Source organism: Oncorhynchus tshawytscha, linkage group LG13 (genome assembly GCF_018296145.1).
Source record: "Oncorhynchus tshawytscha isolate Ot180627B linkage group LG13, Otsh_v2.0, whole genome shotgun sequence".
In the NCBI taxonomy this organism is placed as follows: domain Eukaryota; kingdom Metazoa; phylum Chordata; class Actinopteri; order Salmoniformes; family Salmonidae; genus Oncorhynchus; species Oncorhynchus tshawytscha.
In genome coordinates, this window is record NC_056441.1 from 92874465 (window position 1) to 92886579 (window position 12115).

The following is a 12115-nucleotide window of genomic DNA, read 5'->3' on the forward strand; positions in this document are numbered from 1 at the left end:
CCTCTCTCTCTTTATCTCTTTTTCCTCCCTTTATCTCTCTCCTCTCTCTCTTTTTCCTCCCTTTATCTCTCTCCTCTCTCTCTTTTTTTTTCCTCCCTTTATCTCTCTCTCCTCTCTCTCTTTTTCCTCCCTTTATCTCTCTCCTCTCTCTCTTTTTCCACCCTTTATCTCTCTCCTCTCTCTCTTTTTCCTCCCTTTATCTCTCTCCTCTCTCTCATCTCTCTCTTTGTCCTCCCACTATCACTCTCCTCTTTTTCTCTTTTTATCTCTCTCGCTCTATATGTCTTTATCTTGAGGATCGGGGAGGAGGTTCAGATGGTATTTCCTTATCGCAGCGCAATGGAACATTTATTTTTCCACATTTCTGCGAATAGCAATGGCATTGAAATAACATCATTCCCCTTGTGCTCAGGTCTCTCTTTTAAAATATATTTTAACTCAATGAGATAAAAAAATACAGTGGTTATGTAATTTAATGGTACATGAAATAGAATGGCATTGTGTATTTTGTACGAAAATGTAAGTTGCGGAACATGAGATATATAAGTGCCTGCCCAGCCATGAAGCAGGGAGTGTGACATGTACGTAACTGAAAACAAACGCAAAAAGCTAAACTTGGTATACCAGTTTTAAGGTTGCATCTCAAACAGCACCCTATTCCCTACATAGTGCACTACTTTCAACCAGAGCCCATGGCACTCTGGTCAAAAGCAGTGCACTGTTGGGAATAGGGTTCCATTTGGGATGTAACCTAGCTCTCTTACAAGTCTTGTAAAAACAGTAATTCTCACAAATTAAAAATGCAAACACAACTTCTATATATAAAATTCCACCACCTCAAAAGATAAGAGTGAATTGAAGGGAGGCACCGTTACAGTATCTTTGATGGATTCACCACAGAGGTCTGACTGGAGGACATATCTGGACTATTGGACATCAGACAGGGCAAACAGACCTTGGAGAAGGAATCATTCTGCCACAAACATAAACCCAACTAATTCCTCCCCAAAACCTTCACATATAAGTTGGTCCAAATATCACCTCCCCAAAACCTTCATGTTTAACTTGGTCCAAATATCACCTCCCTAAAACCTTCATGTTTAACTTGGTCCAAATATCACCTCCCTAAAACCTTCACGTTTAACTTGGTCCAAATATCACCTCCCTAAAACCTTCACGTTTAACTTGGTCCAAATATCACCTCTCCAAAACCTTCACGTTTAACTTACATTTTCTTAGTTTCAAAGATATGATACACCCACCGGACAAAGACCTATTTTCAAATCAACATAACATTTTCTCGATATTTGATTTGATATATGATGACGTTTATAAAATATTTATTCAACTCTTGCTCTTTGGGTATATTCTATTCTTCCATGGTGCTTTGCGCGGTGCAGGTTTGGTTGTCTCCTGTGATTGGTCACTTGGCGTGGAAGAGGAGGGTCTTGACCATGCCGGCCAGGACCTTGGGGAGCTGGGAGGAGATGACCTCTGACATCATTTCAGGGAACTCAACCTTCATGGCGTCAGCCTGGATGTAGGTACTAAGACAGTACAGGTTCACTTTCTTCACAATCTGGTGGAGGGGGAGAGATGGGGAGGAGGGAGAGATGGGGGAGGAGGGAGAGATGGAGGGGGAGGGGGAGAGATGGAGGAGGAGGGTGAGATGGGGGAGGGGGAGAGATGGGGGAGGAGGGAGAGATGGGGGATGAGGGAGAGATGGGGGATGAGGGAGAGATGGGGGAGAGATGGAGGAGAGATGGAGGGAGAGATGGGGGAGGGAGGGAGAGATGGGGGAGGAGAGAGAGATGGGGGAGGGGGGGAGAGATGGGGGGAGGAGGGATAGATGGGGGAGGAGGGATAGATGGGGAGGAGGGAGAGATGGGGGAGGAGGGATAGATGGGGAGGGGGGGGATGTGGGAGGGGGAGAGATGGGGAGGGGGAGGGAGGGAGAGATGGGGAGGAGGGAGAGATGGGGAGGGGGAGGGAGGGAGAGATGGGGAGGGGGAGAGATGGGGAGGGGGAGGGAGGGAGAGATGGGGAGGGAGGGAGAGATGGGGAGGAGAGAGAGATGGGGGAGGGGGAGAGATGGGGGAGGAGGGATAGATGGGGGAGGAGGGAGAGATGGGGGAGGAGGGATAGATGGGGGAGGAGGGAGAGATGGGGGAGGAGGGATAGATGGGGAGGGGGGATGTGGGAGGGGAATAGATGTGGGAGGAGGGATAGATGGGGAGGAGGGAAGAGGGAGGAGGGATAGATGTGGGAGGGGGATAGATGTGGGAGGAGAGATAGATGTGGGAGGGGGATAGATGTGGGAGAAGGGATAGATGTGGGAGGGGGATAGATGTGGGAGGAGGGATAGATGTGGGAGGAGGATAGATGTGGGAGGAGGGATAGATGTGGGAGGAGGGATAGATGTGGGAGGGAATAGATGTGGGAGGGAGAGAGATGGGGGAGGGGGGAGATGGGGAGGGGGATATATGTGGGAAGGGGGATGGGATAGATGTGGGAGGGGATAGATGTGGGATGGGATAGATGTGGGAGGGGATAGATGTGGGAGGGAGAGAGATGGGGGAGGGGGGAGATGGGAGGGGATAGATGTGGGAGGGGATAGATGGGGGAGGAGCATGTCAGCGTTTTGTCCTCAACAAATCATGGTCATCGAAAACAAGTTTCTGAAACGTTCATCCAGTGATTTACGAGTCGGTGTAATAGGTACCTATCCCGCTATCGTAACCTCAATTACAAAGCCGATAGCAAGACATATGGTCACATTATCAAAATGGATTAAAGCGTCAATCCATAAAAAGTGCTAAGGATGTAAAGCAGATGGCTTTATAAAGGAAAAACACCTGAAAGTAACCTAAAGAGACCTTCATATTAAAGCCTATATCATATTGGTTCATTATACTACATTACACCTTGATCTAAAGGCACAGGGGAATATTAAACTTCCACATCACACCTTGATCTAAAGGCCCGTGATTGTTGGCCAAAGTTATACGCTTTGGTTGACCGGATTCGTTTACACTTTAAGGATATCTGTACAAGGTGCGTCTCCGACTACCTCCGGAGACGGTCAGGAAGATGTCATCAAAATCAGATCACAATTGGTTGTCTACACCGGTTTAAAAATGTGTACACAATCACAATGTGGACAAGATCAGGACAATGGACACATGTTAGACGCAGGTATAAACAGGGCTTATGATAGAGCAGTGACTTCCTGTCCTGTCCTGTCCAGTACCTCATGCATGGCATCCATGAGCTTGGTGAGATGATAGAAGCGTTGAGAGGAGGCCACCATGCCTCTCTCCTTCAGATGGATAGCCTTGGTCAGCTCCCGAATGTAGTTCTGTCTCATCTCCTCAAACTGGGCCTGGCTCTTTAAACCCTCCAATGGAACTACGGAGAGAGAGAGAGAGAGAGAGACCAGGGACAATGGGTCATCAACCCGGAAACAAAATGTCTTCATCCAAATGGCACCCTATTCCCTGTATTGAGCACTACTTTTAATCAGGGTCCATAGGCATCCGGTCCATTATATAGGCAATAGGGTGCCATTTGGGATGTATCCTATATTTTAGACATGGAAGGTCAGACTGCTCTGAACTCTAATTCACAGAGATGTTACTGTAGGTCCAATGCAGCTGTTTTTATCTGAACATCAAGTCATTTCTGGGTAACAATTAAGTTCCCTACCGTGATTGTTTTCAATCTTAAAATGAACTAATTTACCACACGGCGATGTCAACATGGTGGGCCAATAATTCATCCCATCAAAACAGACAAGAATTCGAGGCAGTCTTTTCAAACAGCTCCTACCCTACAAGGGCATTTATTATCATGTTCACAATTTCACAGTATTATTCCAACATCATAGTGTTCAAATATACATAAAACACAGATAAATCACATGTTTGACTGCACTGGGCCTTTTAATAGTCTCGCATCATTTCAATATAAATGGACCATTAGACTAAGAATTACATTATATTTCTTGAGGTAATTTTATTTTACACATGAGTGAGCAAATATGCAGTGTAATTATGTAGTGTAAATATGCAGTGTGAAATATGTTGTGTAAATATGCAGTGTAATTATGCAGTGTGAAGATACAGTGTAAATATGCAGTGTAATTATGCAGTGTAAATATGCAGTGTAAATATGCAGTGTGAAGATACAGTGTAAATATGCAGTGTAATTATGTAGTGTAAATATGCAGTGTAAATATGCAGTGTGAAATATGTAGTGTAAATATGCAGTGTAATTATCCAGTGTAAATATACAGTGTGAAATATGTAGTGTAAATATGCAGTGTAATTATGCAGTGTAAATATACAGTGTGAAATATGTAGTGTAAATATGCAGTGTAATTATCCAGTGTAAATATACAGTGTGAAATATGTAGTGTAAATATGCAGTGTAATTATCCAGTGTAAATATACAGTGTGAAATATGTAGTGTAAATATGCAGTGTAATTATCCAGTGTAAATATACAGTGTGAAATATGTAGTGTAAATACGCAGTGTAATTATGCAGTGTGAAGATACAGTGTAAATATACATTGTGAAATATCCAGTGTAAATATACATTGTGAAATATCCAGTGTAAATATGCAGTGTGAAGATAGTGTAAATATCCAGTGTAAATATGCGTTCTCCTGAAGTACCAGGGAGAAAGTGAGAGAGACAGTGACATAAATAGTGACCATTTGTTTTTGTTTTTTTAGGCTTACAACATCACTGTCCGTGTGTCATGTGTTTAACATCTTTATCTTGATTTTACTTGAATTTAATAACTTTGTGGATATATCAACTACTCTCATAAAATGTGTTTTTACGTTTTATAGAATTAAAGTGGCTCCCTTTGGATTTCTTGAGACCTGACCATGAACTTGTTTTCCATGGCTTCAGTCTCTGTTCATGTAAAGGTCAATGTAGAACTGTTACTTAATAACAGCTGCTTCATAAATCTTTGTCCCAGTTCACCTTTTTCCCAGTTCAACAACACATTATGAAACACTGTATATTTCTACATCTGGTGGCAATATATGTGTCCCAGATGGAACTCTGTTCCCTATATAGTATGTTACTTCTGACCAGAGCCATATGGGCTATGTGGGACAGGGCACCATTTAGGACAGAGACAGTAGTGTAACCAAGACATTACCAACGGCTTCAGATGTCTTCTGTTTGTTCTTATTTGATCCTAACAGAAGTCTGTGGGCCAGAAGAGGTAGCGTAGGGTTCATCAGTCAATTGAATGTTTTAAAGAGGAAGTGGTAGTGTGTTGTGTTTACCAGTGTTGAGAATCATGATGGCTTTCATACAGAGGAACTCCTCTTTGGTGACTTGGAGGCTGGTAAACTCCTGAGGAATGAACTGCATGGCCAGACACAGGTCATATATGGGAGATCTCCTCATACGATCCCTGGGAGACAATTACAATATTCATATTCAGATATATCATAGTGGGATTTTATTGTTTTAACTAAATAGTTGGATAAGTGAAAACAAATTTGTTTGATTCAATGCCGATTTTAAATATAGAACATTAACACAACTTACTGGCTAAGGATAAGATCAGGAGCGAAGTATAAGTATTCACTGGTGACATTCTGGAAAGATCTCCAGCCCAGAGAGAACACCATTAGGTTCATCCAGGAGTATTGGATGAGTGTCATCTGGTCGTTGATGTGGAGGCTACGGAACCCTGTCAACAAACCAGAGAAAAGAATAGGTGAATGTTTTCAAGAAAGCTTGTTTTACTTGCAATGACCGTGATATGTGGTTGTTTTTGACCTGCCTTACTTGTGTTGTTTTTGACCTGCCTTACTTGTGTTGTTTTTGACCTGCCTTACTTGTGTTGTTTTTGACCTGCCTTACTTGTGTTGTTTTTGACCTGCCTTACTTGTGTTGTTTTTGACCTGCCTTACTTGTGTTGTTTTTGACCTGCCTTACTTGTGTTGTTTTTGACCTGCCTTACTTGTGTTGTTTTTGACCTGCCTTACTTGTGTTGTTTTTGACCTGCCTTACTTGTGTTGTTTTTGACCTGCCTTACTTGTGTTGTTTTTGACCTGCCTTACTTGTGTTGTTTTTGACCTGCCTTACTTGTGTTGTTTTTGACCTGCCTTACTTGTGTTGTTTTTGACCTGCCTTACTTGTGTTGTTTTTGACCTGCCTTACTTGTGTTGTTTTTGACCTGCCTTACTTGTGTTGTTTTTGACCTGCCTTACTTGTGTTGTTTTTGACCTGCCTTACTTGTGTTGTTTTTGACCTGCCTTACTTGTGTTGTTTTTGACCTGCCTTACTTGTGTTGTTTTTGACCTGCCTTACTTGTGTTGTTTTTGACCTGCCTTACTTGTGTTGTTTTTGACCTGCCTTACTTGTGTTGTTTTTGACCTGCCTTACTTGTGTTGTTTTTGACCTGCCTTACTTGTGTTGTTTTTGACCTGCCTTACTTGTGTTGTTTTTGACCTGCCTTACTTGTGTTGTTTTTGACCTGCCTTACTTGTGTTGTTTTTGACCTGCCTTACTTGTGTTGTTTTTGACCTGCCTTACTTGTGTTGTTTTTGACCTGCCTTACTTGTGTTGTTTTTGACCTGCCTTACTTGTGTTGTTTTTGACCTGCCTTACTTGAATGTAAGTCACTCCGGATAAGAGTGTCTGCTAAATGACCAAAACATCAATGGAAAAAGGGTCTGCTAAATGACCAAAACATCAATGGAAAAGTAGGAAGAATAACCTTTATATATCTACTGTCATTTGAGTTGAAATGGTTCATTACCTCTATTCATATATAAAGTATCTACTGTCATTTGAGTTGAAATGGTTCATTACCTCTATTCATATATAAAGTATCTACTGTCATTTGAGTCTACAACAAGTGTAGACCTTACCGTGAAATGCCGAACACAACAAGTGTAGACCTTACCGTGAAATGCCGAACACAACAAGTGTAGACCTTACCGTGAAATGCCGAACACAACAAGTGTAGACCTTACCGTGAAATGCTGAACACAACAAGTGTAGACCTTACCGTGAAATACTGAACACAACAAGTGTAGACCTTACCGTGAAATGCCGAACACAACAAGTGTAGACCTTACCGTGAAATGCCGAACACAACAAGTGTAGACCTTACCTGGAAATGCCGAACACAACAAGTGTAGACCTTACCGTGAAATGTCGAACACAACAAGTGTAGACCTTACCGTGAAATGCCGAACACAACAAGTGTAGACCTTACCGTGAAATGCTGAATACAACAAGTGTAGACCTTACCGTGAAATGCTTACTGACAAGCCCTTAATCAACAGTGCAGTTCAAGAAAAGTTAAGAGAGTATTTACCAAATAGACTAAAGTAAAAAATAATAATAAACAGTAACAAAATAAGAATAACAATAACGAGGCTATATACAGGGTGTACCGGTACAGAGTCAATGTGGAGGCTATATACAGGGGGTACCGGTACAGAGTCAATGTAGAGGCTATATACAGGGGGTACCGGTACAGAGTCAATGTGGAGATTATATACAGGGGGTACCGGTACAGAGTCAATGTGGAGGCTATATACAGGGGGTACCGGTACAGAGTCAATGTGGAGGCTATATACAGGGTGTACCGGTACAGAGTCAATGTGGAGGCTATATACAGGGTGTACCGGTACAGAGTCAATGTGGAGGCTATATACAGGGGTACCGGTACAGAGTCAATGTGGAGGCTATATACAGGGGGTACCGGTACAGAGTCAATGTGGAGGCTATATACAGGGGGTACCGGTACAGAGTCAATGTGGAGGCTATATACAGGGGGTACCGGTACAGAGTCAGTGTGGAGGCTATATACAGGGGGTACCGGTACAGAGTCAGTGTGGAGGCTATATACAGGGGGTACCGGTACCGAGTCAATGTGGAGGGGTACAGGCTAGTTGAGGTAATTTGTACATAGGTCGGGGTGAAGTGACTATGCATAGATTTAAAAAACAACGAGTTGCAGCAGTGTACAAAAGGGGTAGAAGCTGTTGAGGAGCCTTTTGGTCCTAGACTTGACGCTTCGGCACCACTTGTGTGTGGTAGCAGAGAAAACAGTCTATAACTTGGGTGACTGGAGTCTCTGACAATTTTAGGGCTTTCCTCTGACACCGCCTGGTATATAGGTCCTGGATGGCAGGAAGCTTGGCCCCAGTGCTGTACTGGGCCGTACGCACTACCCTCTGTAGCGCCAAATGGTCAGATGCCGAGCAGTTGCCACACCAGGCAGTGATGCAACCGGTCAGGATGCTCTCGATGGTGCAGCTCTAAAACCTTTTGAGAATCTGGGGACCTATGCCAAACATTTTCAGTCTCCTGAGGGGGAAAAGGTTTTGTCGTGCCCTCTTCACGACTGTCTTGGTATGTTTGGACCATGATAGTTTGTTGGTCATGTGGACACCAAAGGAATTTGAAACTCTTGACCCTCTCCACTACAGCCCCTTCGATGTTAATGGCGTCCTGTTCGGCCCGCCTTTTCCTGTAGTCCACGTTCGGCTCCTTAGTCTTGCTCATACTGAGAGAGAGGCTGTTGTCCTGGCACCACACTGCCAGTTCTCGGACCTCCTTCCTACATGCCGTCTCATCGTTGTCGGTGACCACTGTTGTGTTGTCGGCAAACTTAACGATGGTGTTGGAGTCGTGTTTGGCCACTGGGGATGGTCTGGTGGTGTAGATATGTAGGTATTACAGACTCGGTCAGGAAGAGGTTGAAAATGTCAAGACACTTGACAGTTGGTCCGTGCATGCTTTGAGTACACGTCCTGGTAATCCGTCTGGCCCAGCTGCTTTTTGAATGTTGACCTGTTTAAAGGTTTTGTTCACATCGGCTACCAAGAGCGTTATCACACAGTCATCCAGAACAGCTGGTGCTCTCGTGCATGCTTCAGTGTTGCTTGCCTCGAAGCGAGCATAAAAGGCATTTAGCTCATCTGGTAGGCACGTGTCACTGGGCACGAGCCTATACAGTATTTAAACAGTATCTTCGGTCATTCATACGCATCTGCTGTCGTTTCAGTTTAAATGGTTCATTACCTTTATTCATACTTACAATATCTACTGTCATTTTAGTTTAAATGGTTCATTACCTTTATTCATACGCATCTGCTGTCGTTTCAGTTTAAATGGTTCATTACCTTTATTCATACGTATCTACTGTCATTTGAGTTGAGATGGTTCATTACCTTTATTCATACGTATCTACTGTCATTTTAGTTTAAATGGTTCATTACCTTTATTCATACGTATCTACTGTTTTTTTTTATTTTTTATTTTTTTATTTCACCTTTATTTAACCAGGTAGGCCAGTTGAGAACAAGTTCTCATTTGCAACTGCGACCTGGCCAAGATAAAGCATAGCAGTGTGAGCAGACAACACAGAGTTACACATGGAATAAACAATTAACAAGTCAATAACACAGTAGAAAACAAAGGGGGAGTCTATATACAATGTGTGCAAAAGGCATGAGGAGGTAGGCGAATAATTACAATTTTGCAGATTAACACTGGAGTGATAAATGATCAGATGGTCATGTACAGGTAGAGATATTGGTGTGCAAAAGAGCAAGTAAATAAATAAAAACAGTATGGGGATGAGGTAGGTGAAAATGGGTGGGCTATTTACCAATAGACTATGTACAGCAGCAGCGATCGGTTAGCTGCTCAGATAGCTGATGTTTGAAGTTGGTGAGGAGATAAAAGTCTCCAACTTCAGCGATTTTGCAATTCGTTCCAGTCACAGGCAGCAGAGTACTGGAACGAAAGGCGGCCAAATGAGGTGTTGGCTTTAGGGATGATCAGTGAGATACACCTGCTGGAGCGCATGCTACGGATGGGTGTTGCCATCGTGACCAGTGAACTGAGATAAGGCGGAGCTTTACCTAGCATGGACTTGTAGATGACCTGGAGCCAGTGGGTCTGGCGACGAATATGTAACGAGGGCCAGCCGATGAGAGCATACAGGTCGCAGTGGTGGGTGGTATAAGGTGCTTTAGTGACAAAACGGATGGCACTGTGATAGACTGCATCCAGTTTGCTGAGTAGAGTGTTGGAAGCCATTTTGTAGATGACATCGCCGAAGTCGAGGATCGGTAGGATAGTCAGTTTTACTAGGGTAAGCTTGGCGGCGTGAGTGAAGGAGGCTTTGTTGCGGAATAGAAAGCCGACTCTTGATTTGATTTTCGATTGGAGATGTTTGATATGAGTCTGGAAGGAGAGTTTGCAGTCTAGTCAGACACCTAGGTACTTATAGATGTCCACATATTCAAGGTCGGAACCATCCAGGGTGGTGATGCTAGTCGGGCATGCGGGTGCAGGCAGCGATCGGTTGAAAAGCATGCATTTGGTTTTACTAGCGTTTAAGAGCAGTTGGAGGCCACGGAAGGAGTGTTGTATGGCATTGAAGCTTGTTTGGAGGTTAGATAGCACAGTGTCCAATGACGGGCCGAAAGTATATAGAATGGTGTCGTCTGCGTAGAGGTGGATCAGGGAATCGCCCGCAGCAAGAGCAACGTCATTGATATATACAGAGAAAAGAGTCGGCCCGAGAATTGTACCCTGTGGCACCCCCATAGAGACTGCCAGAGGACCGGACAGCATGCCCTCCGATTTGACACACTGAACTCTGTCTGCAAAGTAATTGGTGAACCAGGCAAGGCAGTCATCCGAAAAACCGAGGCTACTGAGTCTGCCGATAAGAATATGGTGATTGACAGAGTCGAAAGCCTTGGCAAGGTCAATGAAGACGGCTGCACAGTACTGTCTTTTATCGATGGCGGTTATGATATCGTTTAGTACCTTGAGTGTTGCTGAGGTGCACCCGTGACCGGCTCGGAAACCAGATTGCAAGGCTATCAAACAAGCTAAGCGCCAGTACAGAGACAAAGTAGAATCTCAATTCAACGGCTCAGACACAAGAGGCATGTGGCAGGGTCTACAGTCAATCACGGACTACAGGAAGAAACCCAGCCCAGTCACGGACCAGGATGTCTTGCTCCCAGGCAGACTAAATAACTTTTTTGCCCGCTTTGAGGACAATACAGTGCCACTGACACGGCCTGCAACGGAAACATGCGGTCTCTCCTTCACTGCAGCCGAAGTGAGTAAGACATTTAAACGTGTTAACCCTCGCAAGGCTGCAGGCCCAGACGACATCCCCAGCCGCGCCCTCAGAGCATGCGCAGACCAGCTGGCCGGTGTGTTTACGGACATATTCAATCAATCCCTATACCAGTCTGCTGTTCCCACATGCTTCAAGAGGGCCACCATTGTTCCTGTTCCCAAGAAAGCTAAGGTAACTGAGCTAAACGACTACCGCCCGTAGCACTCACATCCGTCATCATGAAGTGCTTTGAGAGACTAGTCAAGGACCATATCACCTCCACCCTACCTGACACCCTTGACCCACTCCAATTTGCTTACCGCCCAAATAGGTCCACAGACGATGCAATCTCAACCACACTGCACACTGCCCTAACCCATCTGGACAAGAGGAATACCTATGTGAGAATGCTGTTCATCGACTACAGCTCGGCATTCAACACCATAGTACCCTCCAAGCTCGTCATCAAGCTCGAGACCCTGGGTCTCGAACCCGCCCTGTGCAACTGGGTACTGGACTTCCTGACGGGCCGCCCCCAGGTGGTGAGGGTAGGCAACAACATCTCCTCCCCACTGATCCTCAACACTGGGGCCCCACAAGGGTGCGTTCTGAGCCCTCTCCTGTACTCCCTGTTCACCCACGACTGCGTGGCCATGCACACCTCCAACTCAATCATCAAGTTTGCGGACGACACAACAGTGGTAGGCTTGATTACCAACAACGACGAGACGGCCTACAGGGAGGAGGTGAGGGCCCTCGGAGTGTGGTGTCAGGAAAATAACCTCACACTCAACGTCAACAAAACTAAGGAGATGATTGTGGACTTCAGGAAACAGCAGAGGGAACACCCCATCCACATCGATGGAACAGTAGTGGAGAGGGTAGCAAGTTTTAAGTTCCTCGGCATACACATCACAGACAAACTGAATTGGTCCACTCACACAGACAGCATCGTGAGGAAGGCGCAGCAGCGCCTCT

General features: G+C 44.6%; 1 protein-coding gene across 2 annotated transcripts in view; it reads right to left on the reverse strand.

The window, feature by feature from the left end:
- Nucleotides 1–259: 259 nt before the first annotated feature.
- pgr (progesterone receptor) overlaps nucleotides 260–12115 on the reverse strand; it is a 56990-nt gene continuing 45134 nt past the window's right edge. The window contains exons 6-10 of one of the 2 annotated variants that reach the window (XR_002951249.2): nucleotides 5575–5719; nucleotides 5307–5437; nucleotides 3251–3408; nucleotides 1202–1579; nucleotides 260–1161 (exon numbers count right to left, since the gene is read on the reverse strand). Coding sequence is in view for 1 of the 2 variants with exons in the window: in XM_024405203.2 (XP_024260971.1) it covers nucleotides 1424–1579; nucleotides 3251–3408; nucleotides 5307–5437; nucleotides 5575–5719 (590 nt within the window). In the remaining variant the exon portion in view is untranslated. Of the gene's footprint in view, nucleotides 1580–3250; nucleotides 3409–5306; nucleotides 5438–5574; nucleotides 5720–12115 lie in introns of both variants that reach the window. The other variant, XM_024405203.2, reaches the window with a different exon arrangement.